General features: G+C 46.4%; 1 protein-coding gene across 1 annotated transcript; it reads right to left on the bottom strand.

Annotated features, from left to right (window-relative positions):
* Positions 1 to 1,126: 1,126 nt before the first annotated feature.
* Positions 1,127 to 10,155, bottom strand: LOC147342107 (pregnancy-associated glycoprotein 1-like). Its single transcript, XM_086384512.1, has 9 exons — positions 10,055 to 10,155; positions 8,839 to 8,989; positions 7,747 to 7,864; positions 7,530 to 7,648; positions 6,166 to 6,359; positions 5,129 to 5,245; positions 3,309 to 3,450; positions 3,123 to 3,221; positions 1,127 to 1,419 (listed from the first exon to the last, which is right to left on the bottom strand). Exons 1-9 carry the CDS (start codon positions 10,153 to 10,155, stop codon positions 1,270 to 1,272), a joined length of 1,191 nt encoding a protein of 396 aa, XP_086240638.1. The 3' UTR covers positions 1,127 to 1,269.
* Positions 10,156 to 11,162: the final 1,007 nt, after the last annotated feature.

Genomic DNA, 11,162 nt, shown 5'->3' with positions numbered 1-11,162 from the left:
GTCAGTCTGAAAGGAAGTCAACCTCTAACCCCTGCTGTCTTAGCCGAGCCATCTACTGAGGGCCTCAAGGTGGAAAGAATGGATGCTTCCACTGCAAAAGGGCCTAACCATGGCAGCTCCAAGCAAATAGTTTGTAGCTCCACCCCTGGAGGAAGCTCAGAGAGGCTGAAGGCTCTGTGTACCCTGGCTCCCCCAATACATGTGTTGCATTCTCCCCAGCATTGGAGGCCAAGCAAGGGGCATTCTGGGTCCTGGAGGAAGGGGATGGCTCAGGGATCCACTGGGGCTACCACTTACCAAGTAGGACTGGAAAGGACAGAGCAGGCATATGTGGCAGAGACCTGGTGACAGGGGTGTGGCAACAAGAGGGAACCAGCTCTGCATGAATTACCTCACCCAAAATCCCCTGGAGGAGAAGCCCAGTGATAAGATCATCTGAGATGGGATGGAGAGAGTCTATTTCATTACCCCTTATAATTCCTCTGAATGAGGAGGTGGTGGAGTAGGTGGGTCATCACAAACTCTTCCATGGCCTAGACCATCTGCCAGTGGCTATCCTTTGGGCTGTTTCTCCCCAGCTTCAGTCATGTAGTTCGGGAGGACATTGACAATAATGTGTGCTGCTGGGTCAGGGCCAAAAACCATGTAAAGCCAGTGAAAAGTCCCCATGTCCCTGCCAGAATGCCTAATCTGGGGCTGTACATGTGATCTGAGGTGGGTCATTCAGAGAACACCCTTGAACTCTGATGTCTGCAATCTTCTTTCCTTACTAGGTGATGCCTTTGGGATTTAAAACCCTAGGGCAGGTAGCTTGGACTCCTTCACTAGGTGTAGAAGCCTTACGGAAGAAAGTTGCCAGGCTAAGACCATCAAAGAAGTGTGAAGGGAAAGAGAGAGACAATTGATGACTTCTGATTTCTTGGATCCAGTCACTGAAATCTTTGTATTTGCTCCGATTCTTGTGTCCTGGATTCCCAGAATCATTTAAATAAGTCTCCCTTTTCCTTGAAGCCAGTTGGAGTAGGGCTCCTCTCAATTTTGATTCAGACTTGGTTCTAGAACCTTCCTGATCATTGTATACCTGCCAGACACAAACAGACACACCAATTTGTTTCAGCACCATTATGAGTGAAACCCTTTATTCTTTACTGAGAATAGGGTGTGCAGACCACCAAATACAGTTCACCTGCATCCTGGGAAGGAGTGCTCAAAGGGTGAGTGAGTGTATGTTAGGAGAGGCCTTACTGATTCCTGAACCACTCCCAGCATTTACACTGCCCGTGCCAGGCCAATCCTGTCATTTCCTCGATCAAAGACTGAGAAATACAGCCTCAGGAAGACGTCACCCAGGATCCAGGTCTCTCTAGACGTCCTCACTGTGTTCTCTTTAAAGGTTGTATAGCAGTGGCTTTCAGAATCCTGGGGGAGTCAGAGACACACTCCAGTCAGCATGAGCCCTTACCGGTGCCTCCCACCAATACCCAGAACCAGCACAATTTGTTTTATTCCCCTCTTTTGGTAAGTATCAAGGGGTTTTCTCAGCAGCAGAGGATTTGAGAGTTCAACCAAAACCAAAGAGGGCCAAGACATGAGGTTGCCATGAGGAAGTGTGTGGTGAGTAGAAGACTTGGAGTTGGGGAAACAGAGGAATACAAAATAACAAAGTCCTACTGTAGAGCATAAGGAATTATATTCAATATTCAGTGATAAACCACATGAAAAAGAATAAGAAAAAAATATTTTTATGTGTATAGCACACTTTTTATCTGTATCACATTGCAATGCAGCAGAATTTAATGCAAAACTGAAGATCAGCCACACTTCAATATAATTTTTTAGAAAAGAACAAGTGTGTCCATAGTTCTCCTCACTCCCTGTTTCCTTCCTTATGACTCCTGCTCCTTGTTTTCTCTGTAGAGAATGCTGGTTCTCCTCCTGTGTGCCCACAATCCATACTTTATTAAAAAATAAAACTTTATTTTGTATTGGAGTATAGCTGATTAACAATGTTCTGAGTTTCAGGTGGACAGTAAAGGGACTCAGCCATATGTATCCGTGCATCCTGGTCCCAAAGATACCCCTCCCATCCAGGCTGTCATATAACTGAGGGGAGTTCCCTGTGCTACACAGTAACTCGTTATTGGTCATCCATCTTAAATAGATCAGTGCCCACAACACGTTCCTGAAGACTTAACTCAGGAACTCTACAAAGCCTCCTTTGGTCCTCACTCACCCTCCTTGGCCACTCCAGGCTTGGTTGGGTAACGTACTCTGGTTCCCCTTCCCCACTGGTCAACCTGTAGCCTTTATCACCCTTAGTAAGGCCCCAGTGCTCCAGTGCAGACCACCTTGAGATGCCATTTACATGGAATGCAGTGCAGTTTTGCCTTGAACCAAGCAAACCTGCATATGGCTCAATGAGTTTGTGGTTTAGAATTCCTGAAATTCCCTCTCTTCCTCAAAGCCTTCTTTGAGCCCATCAGCCTGCTCTGAACTCCCGCAGGGAGCTGACATGAAGCCTCCACCCTGTGCCGGGGCTGAGCAGTCACTGTGCACCCAGTATTCACCTTAGTATCCAACCTCCCCACAGAGGGGTCGGGTATCCCAACTCACAAAGGAAGGCACCTGGCCAGAGCAAGGGGAAGATGCAGCCGAGTACTAAGCTGACCATGTAATTTATCATCCAAACCAGAAAAAAACTTGAGAAGGGAAGGCAGACTGTTAACTTATGCTGGGACATCACACTGGGAATGCCCCCAGCCATTCTCCTTGTAACATGGCCTATTTCAGGGACCGCTAGAGCTGACTTCCATGTTCATACAGCTAAGGGTTCAGATTGAATTGAAGCTCTTTGAGGACTGAGGACCTTAGTGTCCCCCCTTGTGACTCCCACCATGCCAGCATGGTGTGGCCTCTCCATATTTGTTTCATGAAGATAAGTGTCCCAGACGGCCCTTTAATCTCAAATGGTTGGTTTTCTGGCAGTCATTGACCCAGCCACAGGTCTCATCAGCATCTGCAATGGTGTGAGATGGCCAGTAGAGGGCGCGCTCCTCCCAACAGCAGCCCGTGGGTTGCTGCAAGCCCCAATTTAAGAACACCGCTCAGTGTTGTCCCCTCACCTTGAGGATGTAGGCTCGTGCTGGCACCGGGTAGTTGATGCCGTTGATGGTGAAGATAATAGAGGGCAGGGTATTGACCACAGAACATGAAACGTAGTGCTGTTAGAGAGAGAGGGAGAGAGTTTGGCCCTGGAGATCCTTGTTGTGTGTGGAGACTGGGAGTGAACCTGAGGCATGACCCTTCACCTTGGAACCCCGTGGCGTGGTGCCGATGAGCTTCTGTATGTTATTGACCAGTCTTCTTGGGCCTTTGATCAGTGCTGTTCCGGTGTCCACAAGGGCCTCGCAGCCTCCAGAACAAGCAATAATCTTTCTTTTCATGGAGATGCTGAGAGAGAGTGGAAGAAAGCAGGCATCAAGATCAATCTGAGTCTCACCAGAGCTGACCCCTTCCTGACTGTCTCCTAAACAGCCCTTTGTCTCTTGCCCTCTTTTCCCTTGCTCTCAACACAGCACCTTTCATGACATCCTCGAATGCAGTACTTGAATACAACAGGATATTTTGCACCTTAACACAGACTGGTCTTCCTTCCTAGAAGACTCCACTCCACTTTGACTAGCAAATTTCTTCTCATCTTCTGGATTCCACCTTAATTGTATTGTTTTGGGGAAGTCTTTCCCCCATGTTTATAAGTCTCCTGTCTTGGTCACTCTCTGTAGACCCTTCCTCATGTCTGCTGCTGCTGCTGCTGCTGCTAACTCACTTCAGTCGTGTCTGACTCTGTGCGACCCCATAGACAACAGCCCACCAGGCTCCACCATCCCTGGAATTTTCCAGGCAAGAGTACTGGAGTGGGTTGCCATTGCCTTCTCCTCCTCATGTCTAGCATGTACCAAAGGCACAATTCACTATGTGGGTGAGTCACTTCATGTACATCTGCCTTCTTAGATGTGAGGGCAAGTTTTAGTCTCCTTGCCTCCCTAAAGTGCCTGGCACACAGTGGATGCCAATGCTTGTCTGTTCAATGACTGAATGAAGACTGAGAAAACAATAAGAAACATCCAGAGAGCTGTACCTGGTGGGGAACAAATAACGGGTAGCACACAGAGTGAAGATGAAGATTCACCGGGGCAGCAGATTCTCATAGTAGGGGGAGAAAGGGGCTCCTCTGGGAGAGGGTGTCTCCAAGCACTGCTCCAACAACCAGCTCAGACCCTGAGACCCTGACCAGGAAATATATAAGTAGCCCACAGAAACTCCAAAGGACAGGTCAGCATTTGTCCTATGCTCTCTCACACAGAATCCAATCAATTATGCCTCTTGTCCTCAGGTCACTCCTGGATCCCACCTTCCTGATTCTCTTATAGACCCCCCCACTGTGTGCCCAGGTACATGGGGTGTCTTTTTTATTAGTTGCTTTCACGTCTTAAGACTGCAGCCAACCTCTCTCCAGTGCTAGGTAGCTGCTCCCTAAGGAGACCAGTTTTCCCCATTTGCTCAGAACTTTCCCTGTTCTTAAACAGACGTTTATCTGTACTGAGAACTTCCTATGTCCAAGGTAGCCCTGGACTGTTGGTCATCTTATCATAACTCTGTTCAGGCTGCTAAAATACTCCCTGATCGTCTGTTCACCACAATGTAGGGTCCTCTAACCATGCTCCCCACCTCAAAGGGCAGTGGATGCAGCTCTCTCCCAGCTGCACAGACCTCTCTGTACCCTTTTAGGACCCTGGTAAGAGCCATGCTCAGAAGGCCTGGGGATTCTGAACCCATGGATTGTTTGTGTATCTGTGTGCTTGTGTGTTTATTTGTATGTGTGTTTGTATGTGTCTCTGTGTGTGCTTGTGTGTCTCTGACTACCTATGCATGTTTATATGTGCCTCTGTGTATGTTTATATGTGTCTGCTTATGTGTTTCCATGTGTCTGTGTGTCTGTCTGTGTCATTGTGGATAGTGTATAGTCTGTGTGACTGTGTGTCTGAGAATGCATTTGTGTGTGTCTGCCTGTGTCCATGTACAGTAGCGGGAGCATCACTTGGGCTGACCCTCAGAGGAAGAGGCTTACCGGTCCACGTGTACAGTCCAGCCGCCCGCTTGGATCAATGGCACCCAGTTGAGCTCTCCCTTGTAGTAGCGGTGGTCCACCCCACCAAACATCACCACACTGCCCTCCCGCTTGTCTCTGTAGAGAGAAGTGAGGGGGGATCCTTGGAGGACAGTAAAAACAGCACTGTCTGAGAGCTGTGCTTGTCCACCCATCAAAGCCCTAATAAGGTCCCCACATAGAGATGCAGAAATAGTGTCTGGGAGTGATTGAGATCCAGACTGAGGTCTGTAAGTGGTTAGTGAGTGGCACAGAGGAGGTTAGAAGCTGAATCACTTGGTTGGGCTCCACCCACTATGTCTTCTAAAGACACCCTGAACCTCCAGGGACCTGAGTGCTCAAACACCCTCAGAGGACACGGTGCTGAAGCTTTTGGCTTTTGCCTTATCCACCTTGTCATTTTTCAGGAAAATCAAGGCCTGGGAGTTCTAAGGATGTGGGTTCAGGTCACCAAGAGTTGGCTCCACTAGCCTGTGACCTCTACTGTCCAAAGGGCCCCATACTCAGAAGGCACCCCACTTCTGCTCTCCCTGTCTTGAAATGCCTAATATTTCTTGAACAAGGTTTCCAGAGTTTTGTGTCCCACACTTTTGTTTTTCACTGGAACCTGCAAATTGGGTAGCTGGTCCTGGGCTCCCAGTGAAATGCTAATGAGGAAGGAAAGATATCCACCATCCTTCTCCTTACTTCCTTATCAAATACATAAGAAAATCCTAATGCTTTTTATTCAACATGCTTCCTGTTGCCTTCCATTAGCCTTCCTCCTCACTCACCCCAGGAGACCAATTTACTGATCTTGAGCCCAGGATCAGGGTGTGTTCTAATAAAACATTATTTATAAAAGCCACTGGTGAAGCCAGATAAGGCCCTTGGACCATAGTTATCCTGGGTTAGATTATCTCTCAAGATACTTCTTTATCAAGTGTTCTACAATTTTCATGCAACTGAAAGCATCTTACAGCTAATTTGGATAAAGAGATTGTCTATCTCAGACTTACTTGCTCAAGTAGAAGGCAAAAACAGGCTCAGAAATGGCACCTTCATTCTTCAGGTTGTCAAAGATGGGGGTGGCTCCAGAGAAGGACATGTTCAGATAGTTCAAGCCCAAGACACCATCAAAAGGTATACCGTCAAACCCAACTTCTGCCAGGCTTATACAGAATGGCTGGTCAGTACTTACAAGGTCCCCAATCTATGGGAGAGAAGAGTGTTCCCATTCATAGATACGTGAAATGGGCTAGGAATGGGCTAGGGTACATTGCCATTAGATCCTCAGAGAAGAATTGAGGCTGGGCTCTGTCTTCAGTGGCCCTCAGATGATTAGACCAAGCTGGGAGGGGAATTTGGGTTCCACTTGAGAGAGGCTGTGAATTTTAAAACATCTGCCCCTCTGAAAAACACCACCTGAGTGAGTCAAATTGGCCTCGTGGCTTCTGTACAGGTGTGGCAACCAAGTCAGGCCAGGACCCATTGGTGCCATCTTATGGCAAACTGAGTGGAGAAAAAGATAGCCTTCTCTTTGGCATCACTGTGACCTAATGACAAGAATGGACTGCATTCTCTGTAAGGTACTGTGGATTCTGCATCTGTCCAGGAAGACAGAAGCCAAAAACACAATCTTACTTGCAGGGTTCTATGAAATTACTGCCTGGGGAATTCACCTTTGGGGATATGTGTGCATTTGTGTGAGTATGTATGAGAGAGAAAGTGAGAGAGCAGAACTACTCAAATAATTTGGGGGAGGCAGGCCATAGGTTAATTAGACTCTCAAGGATCCTCTAGAGTGACAACTCATTTATCAGGCCCCTTGACTTCTCAGGCCTCCAGTTTCGCATTATGGATACCTGAAGCCCTTGACTGCCCCCAGGGTCCCCAGATCAGTTTTATCCTGTCCCCAAACACCCCACAGCAACTTCAGTCCTGAAAAGCCAGGCTAACTCCACCTTTTACCACATGTGTACCCTCAGCAAGGCCCTTTCTGTCTGCACGTCAGTTTCTTCATATGTCTCATGAGCTAATCAGAGTAACTGCTGTGTGAGGTTGTTGCAGGATTAAGCCAATTATCAGCTGAAAGTGCCTGGAACAGTCTGTGAATATAAAATTGGGTGTTTTTTTTCCCATTTTCTCGCCCCCAGCAAAATGACTTGAACTGCTCATGGGCAGAGGAGCTACAAGTCTACACTTCAAGTCACCCTCTGGGTTAGCTAATCTGCTCATGTGTCACCACAGGCACTGTCTCCCCAGATGGAGGGTCCTGTGGGTAAGATGGCCAATATCTATGGGAGTTAGGCTAAGAAGGGTCCTACATCTGTTTTGCAAGCAGGGGTCACTCCATAGCCAGTCCAGACTCAGCATTTGTTACCCGAACTGTGTCATAAACAAGAAGTCCTTTCATCCTTCCAGTATGGTACTTGATGTTGAAGACCTTTTGGGTATGCCGGAAGGTGGAAGACTGAAGATGTATGAACATAACCTTTGTAGCTGCAGACACAAGAGATGAGTGTCATCAGGTGCCAAGGGTGGAAACAGGGGAACAGGGCAAGTGAAGGATGGTCCAGGTAGGGGGTGTCTGTACTCACCACAGGCTAGACTTTGGCAAAAGACGGAGGGCACCCACAAGTCAGATGAGCCTGTGTCAAAGACAACCTGGAATTCCTGAGGGGGTGTTCCAATGGTGATGTTACCCACGTAGAGCATCTACAGTGAAAAGGAGGGAGTGGGTTAGTGCAGAACTGGCTACCCTCTATTCCCACACTACTGCCTCCCTTGGGGTGTCACATATCTCTTGAGATCACTTTCTAACCACCGTGCAGCTCACAGACTTTGGTCACAGAGATGTCTGCATTTGATATATTTTTCCTGTGCTGTATTGTATGCAGTATATTGATTCTATGACCAGGCATTGAAGTGGTATCGCCTGCATTGGAAGCACAGAGGCATAATCACTGGGCCTCCAGGACCACTGGACACCCAGGGAAGTCCTGGTACCTTCACTTGAGAAGGTCTGTAGTCCCTTCAATCCCAGCCTCAGCGCCCCCTTCTCCAGGAGGTCATTCTGGATCAACCCCTGCCACTCCCTCTATCAGACCACATCCAATCAACTCCACACAGGTGACCCTTTCACTCGACATGTATATACCCTTTGCCTATCTCTCAGGCTGGCATGGGCATTCTTGAAGACAAAATAAGCCCTTTGTCTAATCTAAAAACAGTAACCACAGTGTTAGATTCTTATGGCCTTACACGGAATACAAGTTCAGTAACATTTTACTGCTGTGGTTCTTGCATCTGTGGAAACTGAATTCCTCTGCCGGGGGAGTCACAGTTGCTTTGCAGTTGGTTCTACCTTTTGATCAGTGATGGCTCACTCTTCATCTGTAACTGAGTGGCTCACACAGTTCCTAAGGAACAATCGCCCTCAAAGTAATGACACATCTTTGACACAGAAAGGGAGTTTACCTGCCACCTGGTAATTGCCGGGCCCAGTCACCAAGACCAACAGTTGAGGATGAGAGTACCTTCTCCTCTGGGTGGGGTCCCTGTTTTCCAGTGTGTCTGCCTCCTGCAGGAACCCCAACCCCAACATCCCACCAGGCACCTCCAGATGAGCCTCGGTGCTAGGCTAGAGCACCAGGGGGCTCTATGGAGCACCATCCCCCCAAAATACTCACATCCATGATGTTTCTCAGTGGGTGAATAGTTAGTTTTGAACCACGAGAAGAAATCTGGGACAGACTGTAAGTATGTTCCTTCAAGAAATTGTTCAGCGTGTTTTTTCCACTGAGGGTTTTTCTCATGGTCTTCACTTGCCTTAGAGGTATTCTTTCATGGAACATTTGACAAAGAAAACAAAGAGGATGCTACAATTAGCTGTCAGTGTTAAGGTATAATTGTCATTGTAATGACCCTCTGTATTTTCTAATCATTTTTATGAGGCACATTATTATCAAAATTTTATGCATATACCATGGCAAAGACATCACTTTGAATACAGGCTCTGTTCTGCAATCTTGGATAAGCCATATGACTGTGTGGTGTCTCAGTTTCCCCTTCAGTAAAACGGTGGAATGTAACAATACAAACCCTCCAAAAAAGAATATCTTGGGGATAAGTGAAGTGATGGATATAAGGTACCTGATAAATAAGAAGTCTCAACATGAAAGTCATTAGCATTGCTGTTGCCATCCCACACTATCCTTCTCATAGAACCTCAGGGAAGGAGGTAGAAGGGGAACTCTTATCCTCTTTTACAAGGGAGCAATTTGAAATGCAAAAGGTTTCTGAGTTGACTGTGGTCACACTGCTTGTCAGACATAAAACAGTGTATATAAAACAATGTATCTTTCTCCACTTTGAAAGAGAAATGAGAGTTGAAAAAAGAATCCAAGATATAGGGAACAAGTAAGGGAAATTCAGAGGCTTGAGAAGGAAGGATGTGTCAAATGAAAAATTAAAAGAAAACAACACAGAGAGAAATACACTCCCAGTGCCTTCCAAAGAGATGGAGAGATAAATGACAGTGATACAGAGATGTAGACATAGACATATACACACTTAAGTAGACAGGGAAAAAAGAGGACATGTTGAATAAAATGTAGAAAAGTGCTATTCCACAGGACCACATCGACATCTGCATAGACTGTGCACTGAACAGTTGCAAGGAGTTGCATTTTCAATAGGTCACGACATGACTGGACCCCAAGAATTGTGCAGCCATGCATATCGACATAAGACCTTGGCATCTACAGTTCCTAGAGCAAGTTACTTATCAATAATAAAGATTTAGGGAAATATTCCGTTGCCTTCTAAACCTGATGGGTGGAATAATCAGGTGAAAAGAAAAATCCGAGAAAGGAACATGATGTGGCTTACAGTCCCCATACTTACTTGACTATACACTCTGAGAAGGCCACTAGCCAGAGGAGCACAAGCCACTTCATGCTTCTTTCCTGGCTCCAGGTACTCAGGAAAGTTTTGGTTCTTAGCATGTAGTGGTGACCAGGAGCCCCTAGTTATATATGCTCTGACCTACCCTAGTTTTCCCCTGTAGGCCACTAAAAGATCTAAAAAAACCACAAAGGTCTCGATAAAATCTTTACCTTCATCAGTGTCCTTCGCGAGTGGCCTTTGAAGCTTCTCAGAATACATAGAATTGAACTGTAATCTCTTCCTTGAAGCTTGGATGGAAAATCAGACTGATCTGCATGGACATCTAAGAAGACAGAGAACCTTGCCTACTTGGAGGAAAAAACGGGTAAGAACATCATGAAAATGGATACTAGGGGCTATGCTTGACATTCGTGGTTTCAGGTCATCTTCCTAGCCACTTTATGAGATATACATTCCTATCTTCATTGGAGATGAGATTGCTAGGAGGATAAGTTGTCAAATGGCAAAGTCAAGACTTCAGGGGCAGCCCAGGGACATACAACTGGCTTTAGGTAGTGGGTCTATTGGCAGACAACAGGGTCACCTATGATGCCAGTCTGCATCAAAGAATTAGGACAGAGCAGTACTTCAATTGCTTAGTTTCAGTATTGGAAGAAATGTCATATACATCCACAAGATGTTTTACATCATCCAGCAAACATACAAGGAAGAACTGTGTGCTAGGTTCTGGGTTAAAGGCTTCGAAGTCAAAGTTGATCAAGACAAAAGTACTGCTTATCTTAAGAGAGCTAGCAGTCTAGTTCACACAAACTCATGGCCCCTGGAGGCAGGAGATATGATAATAGGACTAGGTGGCCATGTTGGACCCTTGGAAGCACAGGCCTTACCACTGGGAGCAGCCTTTCCTCCACTTCACCCATGCTGGAAAGCATGCCAGTTGCCTATGTTTTCAGGAGAATTAGAAGTTTGGATATTTATGTACAATCTATTGATTTTAATGTTAGCAACTAAAATTTTTTCCCTGAAAAAAACAGTGGGAACTAAATCTCCACAGCAATGTGCTGGAATCAGCCTTCAGTCTCTGTAGGTTTTTGTTTCTGGCCTA

Source organism: Bos grunniens, chromosome 29 (genome assembly GCF_055505025.1).
Source record: "Bos grunniens cultivar Pamir isolate PY7600 chromosome 29, Bosgru_T2T1.0, whole genome shotgun sequence".
NCBI classification, from domain to species: domain Eukaryota; kingdom Metazoa; phylum Chordata; class Mammalia; order Artiodactyla; family Bovidae; genus Bos; species Bos grunniens.
This window is presented reverse-complemented; position numbering and strand designations above follow the sequence as displayed.

Excerpts from the sequence above, each read along its gene's own strand:
- LOC147342107 (XM_086384512.1), bottom strand. The coding sequence starts at position 10,155 with ATGCTAAGAACCAAAACTTTCCTGAGTACCTGGAGCCAGGAAAGAAGC. Across the intron at positions 7,649-7,746 it reads TTGCCAAAGTCTAGCCTGTG|CTACAAAGGTTATGTTCATA; the intron begins GTGAGTACAGAC and ends TTGTGTCTGCAG. Across the intron at positions 6,360-7,529 it reads TTGTTTATGACACAGTTCGG|ATTGGGGACCTTGTAAGTAC; the intron begins GTAACAAATGCT and ends TCTCTCCCATAG.